General features: G+C 44.9%; 1 protein-coding gene across 4 annotated transcripts in view; it reads left to right on the top strand.

Annotated features, from left to right (window-relative positions):
* The window catches only part of CPT1C (carnitine palmitoyltransferase 1C), a 1701035-nt gene that overhangs the window by 1269533 nt on the left and 409099 nt on the right, over positions 1–22403 (top strand). For 2 of the 4 annotated variants that reach the window (XM_044083411.1, XM_044083413.1), the window contains exon 14: positions 16997–17161. The exons of the other annotated variants lie outside the window; for them this stretch is intronic. In XM_044083411.1, the coding sequence (XP_043939346.1) occupies positions 16997–17161 (165 nt within the window). The remainder of the gene's footprint in view (positions 1–16996; positions 17162–22403) is intronic. 4 annotated transcript variants of the gene reach the window in all.

Here is a 22403-nt window from a genome sequence, read left to right as displayed (position 1 = left end):
TAGGTGGGGTAAAAAAGTGTACACCTCTTCTACGTTAGCTATGAGGGCTTTAAATTGCCAATTCCATACGCTGAAGTATCAGAACTTTCTGTTAGGTCAATTGAAATCTAAGGTAGATGCTTTATCTGAGGGTATAGAGTGTAAGGAGTTGCAGGACTTGGTTCATGCTTCAGATCAGGTTGGTAAACATTCCCTGCAGTGTGGCTTCGATGCCCTTCAGGCTTCTTCCAGGGTAGCTGCTACTGGTTCAGTTATTCGTAGACATGCCTGGCTTAAAGATCAAAATTTGTCAGAACATGTTAAAGCTCGGATTTTGGATGCTCCCCTTCAATCTGAAGTTCTTTTTGGTTCCCCTGTGGAGTCAGTTTTGTAAAAGATGGAAGACAAAGCTAAGTCTATGCAGACGGTTAAGGAATTTTTGCAAGTGCAGCCCCCTAAGTTTAGCAGGAATTGGCCTGCTAGAGGATGGTCTTACCCTTCTTCAGATTTTCAGTCTAAGGGCAGATCTAGACGTGGTAGGGGCAGGGCTCACGCTCAGGGTTCTTTCAGACCTAGGACTTGGAGTTCTCCTGCACACTCTTTTGGTGAGGGCAGGGGTCAGCCTTTTCGTAAACAGACCCAATGACCTGTATCTCCAGCTGCCAGATCCTTCCTTTCTGGCAGCTCCTCTAGGAGGAAAGTTGGCACTTTTCAAGCAAAATTGGCATTTGGTCACCCAGGACAAATGGGTGTTGGACATAATAAATCAAGGCTACAAGTTTTATTTTCACACTTTTCCCCCTTTCAAAGGCATGCCAGATGTACCTCCTCGGCAAAGGCTGGAGGCTCAGGAACAAATTTCTTTGCTTTTACAGATGGGGCAATCCAGGTGGTACCTACGTCAGAAGAAGGCCTAGGGTTTTATTCTCATCTATTCCTAGTGCCAAAGAAAGGAAACACTTGGAGGCCAATTCTGGATTTGTCCATTCTCAATACATACCTAGACATTCCAAAGTTCAAGATGTTAACATTACAGCAACTTCTGCCTCTGCTAGGCAAAGATCACTGGATGATAACTCTGGATCTCAAAGAAGCCTATCTTCACATTCCTATCAGGCCCAGCTGCAGGAGATTCCTGCGTTTTCGGGCTGGCACTTCTCATTATCAGTTCTCTGCATTGCCCTTTGGTTTATCTACTGCGCCCAGGGTGTTCACAAAGGATGTCCTTCAAGGATGCATCTGCAGTCCTTACAAATGGGTTGTCCTGTCGTCAGGCAGCCCTTCGGTCGGCCGGATTCCAAAGTCTGGGTCTGGCTTCGGCTGGTGTCGCACTTCACCCGACGTCATAGCTGCAGTTATTCGGGTATAAAGGCATCAGCCGACGCCATTTTCCTCAGTCTTTCTTGCCGCGTGGCGCCCGAAGCAGAAGCTGTTCGCAAGTGCCGGTCGGTCAGATCCAGAGATTACTACTACCGAATACTACTTCGAAGACTTCATAAAGCTAAGTACCCCGTTGGGGACTCTTTCTTGCCTCAGCCGATGTCAGAGAAAGTTAATAACTGTTTATCCTGTGGGAAACAAATACCTCATAAAGATTTCCACTCCTACTGTATACATTGCTTAGGCCCAGACCACGACGTAGCAGCTTGTCTAGCCTGCTCTTCTTTTACCCGACGGACGCTCAGACGTCGGTCGGAGTTTGCTGAACAAATTTTCGGCTCTGATTTTGCCTACATTATGCCGTCGGATCCTCCGACAGCGCAAATTGCCAAAAAACGGAAAGAAAAGGACCGACACTCGCGGTCCGCGGTTTCGGCCGAAACCGCGATTAAGCCAACCGCGAGTGTCTCGGTTTCGGCCGAAACCGAACAAGCGGTTCTTTCTCCAGCTGAAACCATGCCTACTTCCGAGGCCTCTTCTAACCTGGTAGAATCTGCTTCTGAAAATCAGCCTTCTGTTGCGGTTTCCCAGGATTTATCAGACACAGTTCCCCTGGATGTTTCTACCCCTGCACGTGGAGCTGCTAGGCCTCCTGCAGCCATGTCTATTAAGGCCTTTGCCAGGGCCAAAGCAGCCAAAGCTTCAAAATCTGTGCCTGCCAAACCACCCCCACACAGGCCCAGCACTAGCTCTCATATGCTTTCTTTGGCTGAGGATTTAATTACTTTAATCCGTGGTTCCCAGCCCCATCCAGACAGGTCCTCTCCCCCCCCCCCCCATAAAAGAGACCTAGAGCAGAGCTCCCTGAACCAGTATCCTCTGATGGTGGTTCTGATGAATCAGAACATTCAGAACTTCCTGAGGCTCCTTATTCTCCTTAAGAAGACTCTGATGCTGAGGAGTCCATTCCTTCAGCCTCTCCACCTGAGGAATTTTCCTTTGGGGAAACATTGCATGCTATGAGGGAACAATTCCAGTGGCAGGGCCAAGATTTTTCAGACTCCATAAAAAGGCTTAGAACCTTCCTACATTTACCACAACATAGGCCTTTGGCTATACCTCCAGTTCTTTCTGTTGTAGATGATGCATTTAATGATGCTTGCACTGCTCCTGATTCTTTACCTCCGGCTCCTGCTAAGCCCGATAGGTTCTACAGGGTCCCGGACACTCACCACCATTTATACAAGGCTCCCTTGGCAGATCCAGAGACCATCGCTCAGGGCCCTAAAGCTGTAGCTGCTACTTCTACCAAAAACCCCCTCCCCTCTGAAAGGGAATCCAGGTCCTTAGAGAGATGGGGTAAAAAAGTTTACACTTCTGCCACCTTGTCAGCTAGGGCTTTGAACTGCCAATTTCATATGATTCAATATCAAGAGTTTATGCTTGACCAGTTAACTAAAAAGCTTTCCTCTGAAGAATCTTTAGATAAGAAATATGTTCAGGAAATGGTACATAACATACAGCAGGTTAGTAACCATTCTTTAAAATGCGGCTATGATGCACTGGAGGCTTCCTTTAGATCAGCCATGACTGGCACAGTGATCAGGAGACATGCATGGTTGAAAGAACAGGCATTACCAGACCATGTCAAATCAAAGCTTTTGGATGCACCCATGGACAAGGACAATTTATTTGGTTCCCCTGCTCAACAGGTGCTCAAAAAGATGGAAGAAAAGGCAAAATCTGTACAAACGGTGAAAGATTTTTTACAGGTTCAACCTCCAAGGTTTAGCAGGAACTGGCCCTCCAAAAATTGGTCCTTTCCAGACTCCTCTAAGGCCCAGAGAGGCAGGAATAGGCGTTCAAGAGGCAGAAACCAATCCAGGGTGCCTACAGGGGACGCCAATGGCAAGGTAACAACCAGCGAGGCACAGACACAGCCACCACCACTACAACAACTCAATCACAGTGACTTGACAGTGGCACCGCCTACCAGGGAACAACTAGAAGCACCCTGAGGCGGAAAACTAACATTATTCTCAAAAAACTGGCACTGCATAACAAGGGAAAAATGGATTTTGCAAACTATAGACCAAGGTTACAGGTTCCATTTCCATACTCTACCAGGGAAGAGAGGAATGCCAAACCTACCACCTTCTCAAAGGACAGAAGCTCTAAAACAAATATCTCAGCTATTAAGAATGAAAGCTGTGGAAAGGGTACCACCTATGGAGCACGGAAAGGGATTTTACTCCAGACTCTTCCTGGTACCAAGAAAAGAAAACAAATGGAGACCCATTCTAGACCTGTCCGCTTTAAACACATTCCTTATTGTTCCAAAATTCAAAATGCTGACCCTACAGCAGCTTCTTCCCATGCTGGGCAAGGAGTCTTGGCTGGTAACTCTAGATCTCAAGGAGGCATACCTGCACGTCCCCATAAGACCAATTTGCAGAAGATACCTCAGATTTCTTGCAGGATCAGAGCATTATCAATTTTCAGCATTGCCCTTTGGCTTATCTACTGCGCCCAGAGTGTTCACAAAATGCCTGGCATCAGTAATAGCTCATTGCAGGCTCCAGGGAATCCAAATTTATCCCTACCTGGACGACTGCCTGATACAAGCGGACAACAAAAGCAAACTAGCAGAAGATTTACAAAAAGTCATTTACCTGCTGCAAGCCTTGGGATATACAGTCAGTATAAAAAAGTCAAGGCTGATTCCATCCCAAAGAATAACCTTCCTGGGTGCAGAGCTGGACACAGCAAAACAAATGGCATTCCTAACTGCAGAAAAGAAAGAACAACTACCTCTCTATTTTTTGGCATTAACAAAGCAGAACCACCTAACTGCAAGAAAAGTACTGCAAGCTCTAGGCTTCATGGCATCCTGCATAATCCTGGTCCCTCATGCCAGGCTGCATATGAGAAAGCTACAGTGGTACCTAAGGAATTTGTGGTCCCAGCACAAGCACAGCCTAGAAACCAAAATTCCAATAATCCCATGCCTGAAACAGGAGTTCCTATGGTGGGCTCAGGCCTGTCAATCAAACCCAGGACTACCCTTCTGCAACAGCCAACCAAGCCAAACCATTACGACAGATGCCTCAGACCTCGGTTGGGGAGCACACATGCAGGGCAAGTGTATACAAGGCTTATGGACTCAAGATCAGCTGCGCCTACACATAAATCTAAAGGAAATGCTGGCAGTAAAATTGGCAATCCAGTCATTCAGACCATTTCTCCAAGAAGGCAAGTTGATGATAAGGACAGACAACACCACAGTTATGTGGTACATCAACAAACAGGGGGGCACCCATTCATATCCTCTATGCCGGCTGGCCCTGGACCTATGGGATGTGGCCCTGACCAACAACATTCAGTTGCAAGCAATCTTTGTACCAGGAAAAGAAAACATTCTAGCAGACATATTAAGCAGAACAACCACAGATGCCCACGAATGGATGCTTCATCCGGACATCTTCAAAGCCATCACAAGGGAATGGGGATTACCACAAATAGACTTGTTTGCATCTCCGGTCAATCACCAGCTAAAGAAATTCTGCACAAGGACGTACCACCCACTTGCTTGGAAGGTGGACTCCCTCTCTTTCAGTTGGAAAGACCTGACAGCATACGCATTTCCACCACTTCCTTTGATGCACAAGGTGCTTCTGAAGATCAAAGAGGACCATCCCAGGATCATTCTGATAGCTCCAGACTGGCCAAGACAACATTGGTACCCATTGCTGAGGGCAATGTCTCGGGAACAAATATGGGCACTACCCCTGATCCCATTATTGTTAACCCAGAACAATTACAGCATCCTGCATCCAAACCTGAAAACACTGCAGCTAACTGCTTGGAACATTACATAACAGCAGCTAACCCAAACTTATCCCAAAGGGTTAAAGACATAATCCTGGAGGCACGCAGACCTTCAACAAGAAAGAATTATGCTGCAAAATGGAAAAGATATTTCATTTGGAGTACTGCAAAGGGAGAAGATGTGACTCTAGTAAACATGGCCAACATCCTGGAGTACTTGGCAGAGCTTTTCCACACAGGCCTGTCCTACTCTTCCATCAAGATACATGCATCAGCTATTTCAGCACAGTATAGCTTGGATCCTCCTGTCTTTTCGCATCCCCTGCTCAGACAATTTCTAAGAGGAATTAAAAATGTGAAACCTCCCAGAAAACCGCCATTGCCAGCATGGGACTTGAACTTTGTGCTAGAGAAATTAACACTTCCTCCCTTCGAACCAGCAGCAACAGCAGAATTGCAATACTTATCATGGACAACGGCCTTTCTGCTGGCAATAACCTCAGCAAGAAGGGTCTCTGAACTACAGGCACTAATGGCAGTACAACCCTTCCTGATCTTCCATCAAGATAGAGTGTCTATGAGAACAAATCCTACATTTATGCCTAAGGTGGTATCCAGAGTGTCATTAAACCAGGCTATTCACCTACCTACGTTCTTCCCAAATCCGCAGAACAGGGGAGAAAGGCTTTTGCATACCTTGGATGTACACAGGCAGTTACGCTACTACCTGGACAGGACTAAGTCCAATAGGAGAACTGACCAGCTACTGGTAGCATATGCCACAGGAAAGGAAGGAAAACCAATTTCAAAACAGACAATCTCCAAATGGATAGGAAATTGCATTAGATTTTGTTACTCCTACCATGGAAAGAAAACTCCAGAAAACATCAGGCCTCACTCCACAAGAGCTACAGCCACTACCACAGCTTTCTTACGAGGAGTGGCTGTCAAGGACATTATAGAGGCTGCTACCTGGACCTCCGTGCATACATTTGCCAAGCATTACAATTTGCCTTTATACTCTAGATCCCGAGCAGGTTTTGCCACTGCTGTTTTGCAAGGGATCCTAGCTACACCATAATCACTACTCTTCCTCCTCCCCTTGTTTAGCTATGGTATTCTACCCATTTGTAAGGACTGCAGATGCATCCTTGAAGGACATAGTACAGTTTTGTACCTACCATAAATGTAGATGTCCGAGAGGAATGCATCTGCAGTCAGGATTACCCACCCTCCTTCCCCTCTGAGGTACTCCTAGTGTATTTGCCAGCCTTCAGCTAGCTTGGGGGCGATCTATTATGGTGTATTTGTTTGTATATATGTACATACATGCTCATTTTTGTGTTTACTCTATATTATTTGGAATCATTGGCATTTATCCAAATTTAGCCTTCCAGGAGGGCACCTGGCATCTGGGGCAAGAAACACTGAGGAAAATGGCGTCGGCTGATGCCTTTATACCCGAATAACTGCAGCTGTGACGTCGGGTGAAGTGCGACACCAGCCGAAGCCAGACCCAGACTTTGGAATCCGGACGACCGAAGGGCTGCCTGACGACAGGACAACCCATTTGTAAGGACTGCAGATGCATTCCTCTCGGACATCTTCATTTATGGTAGGTACAAAACTGTACTTTCTGGCTCCTGTAATAGCTTTCTTAAGGCTGAGGGGAATTCAAATTTATCCTTATCTGGACGATTGCCTGATTCTTGCTCAAGACAAAGACAAGTTACTTCAACAGCTACAGTATGTAATGGCAGTTTTAAGGTGCCTAGGGTATTCTGTGAACGAAACAAAGTCCAGTCTAGTACCCTCTCAGGACATGTGCTTTCTGGGTGTGAGACTGAATACAGCCTCTCAGATGGCTTTTCTGACCCCGGACAAAGAACTCTTCACCTCTACTTCCAGCAATTATCAGTACAGTCCAGGCTGACTGCAAGGACAGTCCTTCAAGCCTTGGGGTTCATGGCATCTTGCATTCTGGTACTTCCCAATGCCAAACTGCATATGAGGAAGCTACAATGGTACCTCAAAAGTGTATGGACTCAACACTGCCATGATTTGGACACTGTCATTCCAATAATACCGTGCATCCAGAAGGAATTCTTGTGGTGGGCACAGGAATGTCACCTAAACAAGGGACTCTCTGTGACCCGACCAGAGGCGAGTCAGATCTTAACGACGGATGCCTCAGACCTGGCTTGGGGAGCACACTTAAATGGGAAATGGATTCAAGACACGTGGCCTCCCAAATTACAGCATTTGCATATCAACATGAAGGAGATGTTAGCAGTCCAGTTTGCCCTGATGGCTTTCAAGGGCCTACTTCAACCAGGACAGGTGTTGATTCAAACAGACAACACTACAGTCATGTGGTACATCAACAAGCAGGGGGACCCATTCTTACCCTCTTTGCAGACAAGCTATGATATTGTGGGAGACTGCTCTGGGGTTGCACATCACTCTTCAAGCACGGTTTCTGCCAGGAGCACAGAACTCCCTAGCAGATGTATTGAGCAGACAAATTGTGGATCCCCACGAGTGGAAATTGGATCCTCAGGTATTTCAACAGTTGACAGTGGCTTGGGGGACTCCAGACATAGATCTGTTCGCTTCTCCTCTAAATTTCCAACTACCAAAATTTTGCACAAGGATGTTTCACCCAAAAGCTTGGAAAGTGGACGCTCTATCTTTCAGTTGGAACAACCTTCACGTCTATGCTTTTCCTCCTATGCCTCTCCTTACCAAGGTACTCTTGAAAGTCAGGAGGGACAAGCCTTGCATGATTTTAATAGCACCAGATTGGCCACGTCAGCACTGGTATCCTCTGCTGAGAAGTCTAATTCAGGAGCCTCCTTGGCCTTTACCACAGCTTCCTCATTTGTTGTCCCAGTCGAGCAGTCATTTGCTCAATGTCAGGGTGCAGTCCCTGCATCTAACGGCCTGGCGTATTCTGTTTTAGAGCCTGTGGGTTCTCAGCTTCCCCAGCAGGTTTTGGATGTCATTTTGGAAGCTAGGCGGCCTAGCACTAGAAAAGTTTATGCTGATAAATGGAAGAGATTTTTTCTTTGGAGCACAACAAAGGATTTTGATGTCTCGGTACCTAATTTGAGTTGTACACTGCAGTACCTTACTGAATTACTGGACAAGGGTTTGTCGTTTTCCTCTGTGAAGGTTCATGCTGCAGCCATTTCTGCTCACTATGATTGTGACCCTCCTTTATTTTCTCACCCTTTGTTTAAGCAATTTCTTAGAGGGTCAAAAAATATAAGACCCCCACGTAGAGCTCCTACTCCTTCCTGGGATCTCAATTTTGTGTTGGAGAAGCTTACTTTGCCTCCTTTTGAACCTGCAGCTACGTCTGAATTGAAGTTTTTGTCTTGGAAGACTGCCTTTTTGTTGGCCATTACTTCTGCCAGAAGGGTATCTGAATTGCAGGCTCTCATGGCAGTTGAACCATTTCTAATATTCCATAAGGATAGAAATTCTTTGCGTACTAACCCTACTTTCATGCCAAAAGTGATTTCTAATGTGGCCTTGAACCAGTCTATCCATTTGCCTACCTTTTATGCTAATCCCCAAAATAAGGGGGAAAAAATCTTGCATTCTTTGGATATACACAGGCAGTTACGTTATTATTTGAGCAGAACTAAGGAGTTCAGACAGACTCAACAGTTATTTGTTACTTTTGCTTTGGGTTCACAAGGGAAAGCTGTTTCAAAGCAGACTATTTCAAAGTGGATTGGTAATTGCATTGCTTTTTGTTATTCTCATCATGGGAAGAATGTTCCTGCTGGGATTAGACCCCATTCCACTAGGGCTACGGCCACTTCTACTGCTTTTTTGAGGGGTGTAGCTACTAAGGACATTTTGGAAGCAGCTACTTGGAGTTCAGTTCATACTTTTACTAAGCATTATCATCTCCCTCTTTTCTCCAAGTCCAGGGCTGGGTTTGCCACTGCAGTCTTACAGGGCATGTTAGCAGCCCCTAATGCCTTTTAGTTTGCCAGCCTCCCTTTTCCTTTGCTTTGGGATTCTACCCACAGGTTATGACTGCAGCAATGTGAGATGAAGAACATAATACAGTTTTGTACCTACCATAAATGTAGATGTTCGAGGATCCACATTGCTGCAGTCCTATTTTCCCTCCCTCCTTCCCCTCTTTGGTTTGGGGGTGTTGTTGTTTGTTATTATTATTTTTCTCCTTTTGTGGCTCTGGCCTTTTCTTTTTAAGGCCTTCTGACATCTGGGGCAAGAAAGACTTGAGGATATGGCGTCGGTCATGCGCTTAAGTACTACTACGTACTGACGTCAGCTCCAGGCGCCCATGACCGACGCCAGCCTAACTCTTTGGTATTCGGGCCGACCGAGGACAGCGGACTACCCACAGGTTATGACTGCAGCAATGTGGATCCTCGAACATCTACATTTATGGTAGGTACAAAACTGTACTTTTTCTATATACTTATATATCCCTAGTTCAGATATTGTTGATAGTAGTGGTTGTAGGCGCATTTGCACGTAGTTTAGACTGTGTATTAGTTCAAAATTTAGATAAGCTTTCTCTCAGTGTGCTTAGATTAAAATAAATAGTTTTGTTTGTGGAGCTCTCCGCTTATTTGTATCTGCAGTTAGAACGGGGTTTTTGACCTTCGTTTTCTTGATTTGAATTTAGAGATTGTATTTCTTCTCTGTGTGTGTGCGAGAGAGGACCTTCGTTTTTCACCCTTCTTTCTCTACCAGGGTTAGGCCCGTTTAAGTTAGAGGACCTAGTCCTCGTGGTTGTGTCTTTGCTGGTACTTTAAGGGCTAGATCCATTTAAGTTCGAGGACCTAGTCCTCCCACTTTCCCTTTCTTCTCTGTGTGTCTGATTGGCAATCTTCTGTGAGATGTCTAATGAGGTCAAGGATCATAAGCCATCTGGCTTTAAAAAGTGTGTTAAATGTTCACAGAAGATGTCTTTAATGGATGGCCACAGTAACTGCGTGTACTGTCTTGGCGCCATCCACTTATAGGAAACATGCCTATTTTGTCACTCATTTAGTGCCAGGGTATTGCAGGAGAGAAAGAATTAACTTATTTTAAAAGGTCTCCTTAAGCCCTCTTTTGAGGAAGATCTGGCTAAATTTTCCTCCTGTGCTAAGTCTCATGGATCGAAAAAGGAGAAATCTAAATCTCCTAAGAGGCCCTCCCCGGCGCCGGCTGGTGCATCGGAGCCACCTCTCAAAATTTCTGAATCTGACAAACCTGCTGCCTCCTCGGCTCCACTGAGTTCGGAACCAATTGAGGGTACTACTTCTACTACTACTGTTGCTACAGTGTCAGCATCAGGTAGTTCGGAGCTGACCACTGATAGTAGACATCGGTGCCGGTCTACAGAGCCCTTACTGGTCTTTCCTACATTAAGGTCACCCATATTACAGAGATCCCGTTTTCCCACTCTATCTTCTAGATCTTCCAGAGCTTATCGGAAGATGATGTGGAGAGAGTAGTGCTGATATTCCTGAAGTCACCTGCCTTACCTAAAAATGTTGGCTCTGACCTAGTCGGCTCCGGGGCCACTTGAGTCCGCCACCCCTTCTGTGATTCTTCCTCCGTGCCATGCTGGATTTTCAGAGCCGGAGTGTTCGGTATCGCTGGTGAAACCCTCTGTTCCAGCTCCCCTTGAGGTTGTTTTGGAGCAGAGTTCCACTCTGTCACACTCGGTGCCGTCCGTGGTGTCTAGGAGATGAAGCTCTCCGATCGGCCCCGACAGGGACGCCTGGAACCGAACCTCTTCGGTTCCGAGCCTTCCTCTCAGCGTGTCGGCTAGGTTGAGCTCGGACTCTACATCTATCTCGGAGCCAATGGCTCTGAAACCGATGGCATTCTAGGTCTGATAAGGAATCCAAACACAAAAAACAAACTAGAAAAAGAACTGGGACAAATGAGCACGCCCTCTCTGCACCACTTCTGTTAAAACAATCCAAATTGTATCGATGTCCACCTTATGTTGCTACATATTAATGTGACCCAAAGATGTTCAAGGTATTTCACCTTGCTCTTGTTGCCACATTAAAGACACCAGTGTGGTGGAGATGAATCACTAAACGTCCAATAAAGCTCCACTGTTACGCCATGCTTTAAACAATTTCCAAAGTTGTCTGCTAGTTCATCTTATTCAAGCCTCCATAGCTCTTTGCTTGCATAGTTACCCTAAAAACCGGCATTCTAGGTCTCCTAGGAGCTGGGGAGGTCTTCGGAGCCAGAGAGGTCAGCATTCCAGATGATGAGGAGTGTGCTGTCCCGATCAACAGCAAAAAGGGATACTTACACTCTTTCCCCTAGGGCACCTACTTCTGTCTCAGCACGTACTCCCTCTCTGGACAGCAGAGACCCGCAGCCTCAGGAGCCACTGGCTAGTGGCCCCCATTCTTCAGAGACCTCCCCGGAATATCCTTCCGAGGAGCCCCTCGGAAGAGGACATGCAAGAGGAAGCATGTAGACTCCCAGTACGAGTCTCTTACCTCGGACACCGACCTAGAGGAGTCAGAAGGGTCCCCCAAGTTGTCCTCTGATGATGTCTCCTTTGTAGACTCCCTGGAGATCCTTAAGCAGAGGTGTGGTTGGCCCACTGTCTCCCTTTCTGATGAGGAGTCTGTGTACCTGAAGGCTTTCAGGTCTCAACCTTCAGCCTCTTTGGTGTCTCCACCCTTCGATGAACTGTTAGAGCTCATTAGTCGGAAGGTGTGGGATACTCCTGATGCAGTGGAGTCAGTCCTATCAGCTCCCAAGGAGAAGGAATTTTTGTCAAAGGGTGTTCCTGTAGATGCCATGGTGGTGGTGGCGGCCACTAAGAAGGAGCTAGTGGAGACTACTACTTCTGTTCATCCACCGAGTAAAGAATCTCAAACGATGGACAGATACGGGAAGCATATCTTTTCTTCAGTGGCATTTACTCTTAGATCGCTGAACTACCTTACACACTTCACGAGGCTTCAGAGAGATCTCCTTAAGGAGTTAGGAGAGACTCTACAAGGTACATCCGTTGAGGGAGTCCCTGAGAAGGTGTCTGCCCAGTTGTCCACCTTGAATTCTATTGTCAACATGTCCATGAGGTTCATCTCTTATGCAGCCAATGGAGCAAGCAGAGCAGCGGGTTCAGGATTTTCCCTAAGGCGGCATTCCTGGATGCGCTTGTGTAATTTTGCAGACCCGTTCAAGTCTACCTTTACCAAAGCCCCCTTTGACGGCTCTTCATTGTTTGGCCCTAAGGTAAAGGACATACTCACCTGGTGCGAGCAAGAAGGGAAAACACACTGTGCTGTGGGAGTACATTTTACCGTCCCCTCTTGACTGCACCCCAAGGGTGAGAGAGGTGACAAAATGTGGTTCAAGAAGTCCCAGAGGTTTTTCCAGGATGCACAGGTTAACTCCTCCTTCAGAGGCAGAGGAGGAGGAGGAGGAAATGGTAGATGTCGCCCTAGAGGCAGGGCCATACCACACAACCAGAGAGGCCGTGATTCATTTCGAGGCCGGCCCTAGCAGCGCTCCTGATGTGGGGCCCAACTGTGCTTCTCTGGAGCTGGTCGGGGGTCACATTTCTTTGTATCCAGAAGCCTGGCTAAGTATCACTCAAGACAAATGGGTACAAAGAATTATCACCAGAGGTTATTCCATACCCTTTTCTCTGCCACCTCATGTTCCCAAGAGGATCCCGGATGTTCCACCCAATCACAGGGATCAAGCAACTGTGGAGATCAACAAGTTGCTGGCAAAGAGAGTCATCCAAACCGTCCCCGCAGACCAAATAGGATTCGGAACTTATTCCAGATTCTTTTTAGTGCCAAAACGTACAGGGGACTGGAGGCCTATATTGGACCTCAGCAAATTAAATGAATCCATACAGAAGGACAAGTTCTGGATGGTGACAGTGCAGTCTATACTCCCATTACTAGGGAAAGACACTTGGATGTGCTCAATAGACCTCCAAGACGCTTACTACGACATAATAATGAACAGGGCGTCAAGGAGTCACCTACGCTTCCGGCTGGGAGCCAGTCACTACCAGTTTTGTGCTCTGCCCTTTGGTCTCACCACAGCCTCCAGCGTGTTCACCAAGTGTATGGCAGTAGTGACAGCTCACCTGAGACGTCGAGGATTCCAGGTGTTTCCGTATCTGGACGACTGGCTCCTGACCACCCTCACCCCAGGCATCTACTTCTTCAGACCAGGGACGCTACTATTTAACTCTGTACCCAGTTGTGGATTACTATCATTTGGGAAAAATCTGCCTTATTGCCTCCTCAATTTGTGATTTTTATAGGTGCAGAAATAGACACAATAGCCATGTTGGCTTGTCTTCCAGTAGAAAGGGCACAGAATCTGGTTCTTCAAATTCGCCATCTTCTCCCCCTCCAAAAAGTCAAGGCCAAGACTGTTCTGAAGCTTCTAGGGACCATGGCTTCTACCATACTACTAGTGCCGCTAGCCAGACTACACATGAAGATTCTTTAGTGGCTCCTGTCGTCCCAGTGGTCCTTCCAACAACTACCCTTAACCCATCACATTCTGTTAAGACTCTTGCAAAAAGGACCTCATTTGGTGGATTCATCCCAGTCAGTTAACCATGGGCACTCCATTTGTCCCTCGCCAACCCATTGCTACTGTGACCATGGATGCCTCACAGATAGGGTGGGGGGGCATTGTCTAGGCAGGACTGTCCAAGGCACATGACAAGATCATGAGGCTCATCTGCATATCCGTGTTCTAGAGATGAGGGCGGTGCTACTGGCATTGCAAGCATTTCATGACCTTCTTCCTCTTGGGACAATTGCAATACAATCGGACAACATGTCGGTAGTATGGTATATCAACAAACAAGGCGGAACCAGATCATACCCACTCTGTCGAGAGGCCATTCCAGTTTGGAAATGAGTGATATCTTCCCAGCGTTTTCTGGTGGTGACGCACATCCCGGGGATAACCAACGTGATAGCCGACAAACTCAGCCGAGCAATTTTGATGCCTCACGAGTGGTCTCTGAAGCAGGAAATAGCGGAGCAGATTTTCCACAGATGGAGACAACCTTGTTGCGATCTCTCTGCCAGCCCAATCAATGCCAAATGCAGCAGCTATTTCTCCCTCATCCCCCCCCCACCCCCAGGTGAGTCACAAAGAGACGCACTTGTTCACGATTGGCCTCTGGGTCTCCTTTATGCTTTCCCTCCCTTTCCTCTTATATCCAAGGTGATTCAGAAAGCGAAATTGCTGGGAAGCAAACTGATCCTCGTTACTCTTTACTGGCCTCGACAGGTTAAGTTCCCCTTTCTCGGGCTTCACCTTCTAGACTGTCCATGGATTCTGGACCCAGTGCCAGATCTCTTCACGCACATGTCAGGCTCGCTTCACCCCACCCTACACGCCCTCAATTTGACAGCTTGGCTGCTCCAGTTCCATCCCTAGTCAGGCTTCACAACTTCTCACCCTCCATGACTCATATCCTTATGTCCTCTCATAAACCCTCCACTAGGAAATTATATTCCAGTAAATGGGAGGAGGTTCTCTATCTGGGCTGAGAAAAAGAATGTTGACCCTCATACCGCTTCTGTTCCAGTGGTTTTGGAATTTTTATCTGAACTTTTCCACCAGGGATCTGCAGCTGTCACAATCAGGGTTCAATTGGCAGCGATTTCTAATTTTCATCTAGGTCTACACTATTCTAATCTGATGTCACATAGGTTGTGCAAGACCTTCCTTAAAGGTGCCACTTTAAGACCCCCCCCTTTCAGGAACCAGTTGCTTCATGGGTCTTGAATTTTGTGCTATCCAAATTAATGTCTCCACCCTTTGAGCCTTCTCATTCATCGCCTTTGAAGTTTCTCTCTTGGAAAACTTTGTTTCTGGTGGCAATCACATCTGCTAGATGAGTATCAGAGTTACAAGCACTGTCTGTCATCAGAGTTACAAGCACTGTCTGTCAAACCCCCTTATTTGATATTTCACAAAGACAGAGTATTTCTTCGTACTAATCCATCCTTTGTCCTCAAGGTATGTTCCCATAACACTTTGAACCAATCCGTAGAGCTTCCAGTGTTCTTCCCTAATCATTCCAATGCAGCAGAATACAGGTTTCATCAGATGGATGTTCATAGACAATTAAGTTTTTATTTGCTCCGGACTAAGGAATTCAGGAAGTCAGACCAATTATTTATTTCCTACTCCGACTCCAGATAAGGTCTACCAGTTTCCAAAGTGACACTGTCTAATTGGATCTCTAGCTGTATAGCTCACATTTACACTTCTGATGGTAAGCCTTTACCTTTCAAAATTAAGGCTCATTCTACGAGATCTCATTCTACCTCTGCAGCCTTTCAAGCCAGGGTTCCACTTGATCATATCTGTGCAGCAGCAACTTGGGCTACCCCTCACACATTTGTTACTCATCACAAATTGGATTTGACCTCCAGGGGTAGAGCATGATTTGGTTCCACGGTACTCTGGAGTATTTTTCCTTGAGCCACCCAAGAATAAGGTGCTAGGGACACTGTCCCATGTGTAAAAAAGAAGGCGAGATAGGACTACAGAACATAAAGAAGTTATGTACTTACCATAACATTCCATGTTTACCATAACATTAAATGTTTGTAGTCCATCTCACCCTTTATTCTTACGAACCCACCGTCCTACCTCCATTCTGGAAGTATTTGGAGACAGAAGAGTATTGTTATTATTCACTGGAGACATTTTATTATTGGGTTCTTTTCTATATGGTTGTTATTATTTCTCTTAGCAGCAAACAAGATCTGAGATTGTAGTGCACCATGGGATACCTACCTAGCCATGAGCCAACTAGAAGACTTTGAGCTTGTTAAAGACCTAGTCGGAGCCGACGATCGGCTCCAAACCCATGTATAAGAATGAAGGGCAAGATGGACTACAAACATGGAACGTTATGGTGAGTACAGAACTTCTTATTTTGCATCATTTTAAGAAAACAAATATGATTGCATAGGATTTTTTTGCTGACAAAACTGTTTAGGCTGTGTTAAATAGGGTATTTGCTTTTGCCTGATATGTTCAATTTTTGTCATATTTGTTGGAAGTCTTGCTTTGCAGTTGAAGTTCAGGTAGGTTTGAAAGTAAGAGGGGTTATTTTGAGATATTTTCCATGTCAACCATGCCTTGTTCCCTATCTTTTTAGGTTTGTTGATCAGGGCAAGCCGTGGAGTTGAATAAGCTTTTATTGTCTTTCTAGCTAGTGGATGTAGTCTGTCCTCGATGGATTTATCAAACTGTGGAAGATTGAATGAGCTGTAGTAAGATATTTACAGTCACAGACAGGTGCCCAATCAATGTGTTCTGTCTCAGAATTTAATGTGAATTTGCTAAAATCATGAGTGGATCCAGAACAAATTATTTCAGGAGTAGTTTTGATGGCTTGCAATGACATGATGCAGTTGTAGAACAACTATCTTTGATTGTATTGGGTAGAACAAAAATGTTTTTTAAACTGGGAAGTTAATTATAGGATGTCAAATATAGGATTTTTTGTAATATAATCTTTGGTCTTTTTCTATCATTTAGTAGTTGGGTCAGATTATTAGAGGTTGCTAGCCTTTGAAGGTATGATGTTTTGACTCATTCCATTTTTATGTTAATATCTACGGTAGTTATTAGGTTATGCTTATTGTGTTTCACTATGCTGGTAATTGTTTTTTGTAGTAGACACAGTCTTACTGGTGTACATTCTGTTGGTTTGTCCTGTTCAGAAAAAGGTACAGTTGTTGCAGTTTTGTTTAATATATTGCTTATTTTTCTGTTGTAACAGTGCCAAGAAATAATAAACAGTTCCTTGAAGGTTGCTCAAGCCTTGGCTAATGATGTTGACTTCCATGTCTTACCATTCCGAGAATTTGGAAAAGGCTTGATAAAGAAATGCAAGACAAGCCCTGATGCCTTCATTCAGCTGGCACTGCAGCTTGCACATTACAGGGTTCTGTTCTTCGAGGCATGCCTGGTTGAGAGATCAGAATTTAGCTGAGCATGTTAAAACAAGGATTTTGGATGCTCCTTTGCAGTCTGATGTGTTGTTTGGTTCGCCTGTGGAAGCAGTTTTAAAGAAAATGGAGGACAAGGCTAAGTCTATGCAAACTGTTAAGGATTTTTTGCAGGTGCAGCCTCCGAAGTTTAGTAGAAATTGGCCTACTAAGGAATGGACTTATCCTGCTTATGATTCCCAGTCTAGGGGTAGGTCTAGACGTGGTAGGGGCAGAGCTCAAGGTTCTTTAGACCTAGGACAGGAGTTCCCCTGCTCAGACTTCTGGTGAGGGCAGGGCACAGTTCTTTCGTAAGCATACCCAATGACATGCCTTTTCAGCTGCCAGTACATGCTCGCCTGGCAGCACCTTTGGGAGGAAGGCTGTCTCTTTTCAAAGAAAATTGGGATTTAATTACCCAAGACAGATGGGTTCTGGATATCATTCACCACGGTTACAGGTTTTATTTCCATACCTTGCCTCCTTTCAAAGGCATGCCAGACATCCCTCCTCTACAAAGAAAAGAGGCTCACAAGCAAATTTCTCTGTTGCTCCAAATAGGGGCCATTCAGCCAGTTCCTGTGCCAGAAAGGGGCCTAGGATTTTATTCTCGCCTGTTCCTAGTACCAAGAAGGGGAACACGTGGAGACCAATTTTGGATTTATCTATCCTCAACACTTATCTGGACATTCCCAAGTTCAAAATGTTGACGTTACAACAGCTTTTACCTCTGCTGGGCAAAGATCACTGGATGGTAACTTTAGATCTCAAGGAAGCTTACCTTCATGTGCCTATAAGACTAAGTTGCAGGAAGTGTCTGCGTTTGAGCTGGAAATTCTCATTATCAGTTCTCTGCATTGCCCTTTGGCTTATCCACTGCGCCCAGAGTATTCACAAAGGTTCTGGCTCCAGTGATAGCTTACTTCAGGCTAAAAGGAATTCAAATCTATCCTTACTTGACGACTGTCTGATTCTAGCTCAAGAAAAGGAAAACCTTCTACAGCATTTGGATTATGTCATAGCAGTGCTAAGATGCCTAGGGTATTCTGTGAACGAAATAAAGTCCAGTCTAGTACCCTCTCAAGACATGTGCTTTCTGGGTGTGAGACTGAATACAGCAGCCCAGATGGCCTTTTTAACCCGGACAAACAAAAGAATCTTTCCAGTTACTTCCATCAACTATCTCTTCAGTCCGGCTGACTGCAAGGACAGTCCTTCAAGCCTTAGGGTTCATGGCATCTTGTATTCTGGTGCTTCCCAATGCCAAACTGCATATGAGGAAGCTGCAATGGTATCTCAAAATGTATGGACACAGCACTGCCAGGATTTGGACACTGTCATTCAAATAATACCTTGCATTCAAAAGGAATTTTTGTGGTGGGCTCAGGAATGTCACCTAAACAAGGGACTCTCTGTGACCCGGCCAGAGGCTAGTCAGATTCTAACGACAGATGCCTCAGACATTGCTTGGGGAGCTCATCTAAATGGAAAGTGGATACAAGACAAGTGGCCTGCCAGACTACAGCATCTACATATCAACATGAAAGAGATGTTAGCAGTCCAGTTTGCATTAATGGCTTTCAAGGAGTTACTTCTTCCAGGGCAGGTGTTGATTCTAACAGACAACACAACTGTCATGTGGTACATCAACAAACAAGGGGAACACATTCTTACCCATTGTGCAGGCAAGCAATGATTTTATGGGAGACTGCGCTCAGCTTGCAACTAACTCTTCAGGCAAGGTTTCTGCCGGAGCACAGAACTCCTTAGCAGATGTGTTAAGCAGACAAATCATGGATCCCCACGAGTGGAAACTGGATCTTCATGTATTTCAAAAATTGACAGTGTCATGGGAACTCCAGACATAGATCTGTTCGCTTCTCCACTAAACCACCAGCTGCCAAAGTTTTGCACAAAGAGGTTTCATCACACAGCTTGGAAAGTGGATGCTCTTTCTTTCAGTTGGAAAAATCTTCATGTGTATGCTTTTCCACCTCTGCCTCTTCTCCCAAAGGTGCTTCTAAAGGTCAGACAAGACAAGCCAAGGATGATTTTAATAGCTCCAGATTGGCCTCGGCAGCACTGGTACCCATTACTGAGGAGTCTGGTAAGGAAGCCTCCATGGCCTTTACCCTTGATTCCGCACCTGTTGTCTCAGAGGGACGGTCACCTGCTCAATGTCAAGCTTCACTCTCTTCATCTAACAGCCTGGCATATTCTGTTTTGAAAGACAGCAGGTCTCAACTTCCTCAACAAGTTTTAAATGTGATTATGGAAGCCAGAAGACCTAGTACAAGGAAAGTGTACGAGAAAAATGGAAGAGATTTTTATTTTGGAGTGCAGCAACAATTTGGAGATTTCTGAGCCTAATTTGAGTGTGGCTCTTCAATATCTTACTGAGTTATTGGACAAAGGTTTGTCTTTCTCTTCCATTAAGATTCATGCTGCAGCAATTTCAGCTCACTATGATTGTGACCCACCATTGTTTTCGTGATCCTTTGTTCAAGCAATTTCTTAGAGGGGCAAAGAATATAAGACCCCACGTAGAGCTCCTACTCCTGCTTGGGATCTCAATTTTGTGTTGGAGAAACTTACTCTACAACCTTTTGAGCCTGTGGCTACTGCTGAATTGAAATACTTGTCATGGAAGACTGTTTTTGTTGGCCATTACTTCTGCAAGAAGGGTTTCTGAGTTACAGGCCCTTATGGCGGTAGAGCCTTTTGATTTTTCATATGGACAGGGTATCTTTACGCACTAATCCTTCCTTTATGCCTAAGGTGGTTTCTAGTGTGGCTTTAAACCAAACTATTCATTTGCCTACTTTTATGCAGATCCTCAAAATAAAGGGGAAAAGATTTTGCACACTTTAGATGTACACAGGCAGTTGCGTTATTATTTGAGCAGGACTAAGGAATTTAGGCAGTCTCAGCAGTTGTTTGTTTCTTTTGCTTTGGGTCTGCAGGGCAAGCCTGTGTCAAAACAAACTATTTCTAGGTGGATTGGGTTTTGCATTGCATTTTGTTATTCCCATCATGGCAAGGAGATTCCAGCTGGGATTAGGCCTCATTCCACTAGGGCTACTGCCACTTCAACAGCATTTCTAAGGGGTGGCAACTATGATATTTTGGAGGCAGCTACTTGGAGTTCAGTACATACTTTCTCTAAGCATTATCACCTTCCTCTCTACTCTAAGTCTAGGGCTGGTTTTGCCACAGCTATTTTGCAAGGCATGTTGTCAGTTCCTGCTTCCATATGATTTGCCAGCCTCCCTTACCTCTGCTTTGGGATTCTACCCAATAGTTAGGACTGCAGCAATGTGGAATGAAGAACATAGTACAGTTTTGTACCTACCATAAATGTAGATGTTCGAGGATCCACATTGCTGCAGTCCAATTTACCCTCCCTCCTTCCCCTCTGTGTTTAGGGGTGGTTGTGTAGGTGAGGTTATATTCTGGTAATTTTGTATATATTGTACATATTTTTGGTGCAGGTATATTTGGAGTTTTTGGTTTTGGCCTTATCTTTTCAGGGTCTTCTGACATCTGGGGCAAGAAAAGACTGAGGATATGACGTCGGTCATGCGCATTAGTACCCTGACGTACTGACGTCAGTCTAACGCGCCCTGACCGATGTCAGCCATATACTTTGGTATTCGGGCCGACTGGACAGCAGACTACCCAATAGTTAGGACTGCAGCAATGTGGATCCTCGAATATCTACATTTATGGTAGGTACAAAACTGTACTTTTCATCAGATGGATGTTCATAGACAATTAAGTTTTTATTTGCTCCGGACTAAGGAATTCAGGAAGTCAGACCAATTATTTATTTCCTACTCCGACTCCAGATAAGGTCTACCAGTTTCCAAAGTGACACTGTCTAATTGGATCTCTAGCTGTATAGCTCACATTTACACTTCTGATGGTAAGCCTTTACCTTTCAAAATTAAGGCTCATTCTACGAGATCTCATTCTACCTCTGCAGCCTTTCAAGCCAGGGTCCCACTTGATCATATCTGTGCAGCAGCAACTTGGGCTACCCCTCACACATTTGTTACTCATCACAAATTGGATTTGACCTCCAGGGGTAGAGCATGATTTGGTTCCACGGTACTCTGGAGTATTTTTCCTTGAGCCACCCAAGAATAAGGTGCTAGGGACACTGTCCCATGTGTAAAAAAGAAGGCGAGATAGGACTACAGAACATAAAGAAGTTATGTACTTACCATAACATTCCATGTTTACCATAACATTAAATGTTTGTAGTCCATCTCACCCTTTATTCTTACGAACCCACCGTCCTACCTCCATTCTGGAAGTATTTGGAGACAGAAGAGTATTGTTATTATTCACTGGAGACATTTTATTATTGGGTTCTTTCTATATGGTTGTTATTATTTCTCTTAGCAGCAAACAAGATCTGGAGATTGTAGTGCACCATGGGATACCTACCTAGCCATGAGCCAACTAGAAGACTTTGAGCTTGTTAAAAAGACCTAGTCGGAGCCGACGATCGGCTCCAAACCCATGTATAAGAATGAAGGGCAAGATGGACTACAAACATGGAACGTTATGGTGAGTACAGAACTTCTTATTTTGCATCATTTTAAGAAAACAAATATGATTGCATAGGATTTTTTTGCTGACAAAACTGTTTAGGCTGTGTTAAATAGGGTATTTGCTTTTGCCTGATATGTTCAATTTTTGTCATATTTGTTGGAAGTCTTGCTTTGCAGTTGAAGTTCAGGTAGGTTTGAAAGTAAGAGGGGTTATTTTGAGATATTTTCCATGTCAACCATGCCTTGTTCCCTATCTTTTAGGTTTGTTGATCAGGGCAAGCCGTGGAGTTGAATAAGCTTTTATTGTCTTTCTAGCTAGTGGATGTAGTCTGTCCTCGATGGATTTATCAAACTGTGGAAGATTGAATGAGCTGTAGTAAGATATTTACAGTCACAGACAGGTGCCCAATCAATGTGTTCTGTCTCAGAATTTAATGTGAATTTGCTAAAATCATGAGTGGATCCAGAACAAATTATTTCAGGAGTAGTTTTGATGGCTTGCAATGACATGATGCAGTTGTAGAACAACTATCTTTGATTGTATTGGGTAGAACAAAAATGTTTTTTAAACTGGGAAGTTAATTATAGGATGTCAAATATAGGATTTTTTGTAATATAATCTTTGGTCTTTTTCTATCAT

Source organism: Protopterus annectens, chromosome 9.part0 (genome assembly GCF_019279795.1).
Source record: "Protopterus annectens isolate FY-2018-M chromosome 9.part0, PAN1.0, whole genome shotgun sequence".
Classification (NCBI taxonomy): domain Eukaryota; kingdom Metazoa; phylum Chordata; order Ceratodontiformes; family Protopteridae; genus Protopterus; species Protopterus annectens.
Note: the sequence above shows the minus strand (reverse complement) of the source record. Positions and strands in the feature narration are given on the sequence as shown.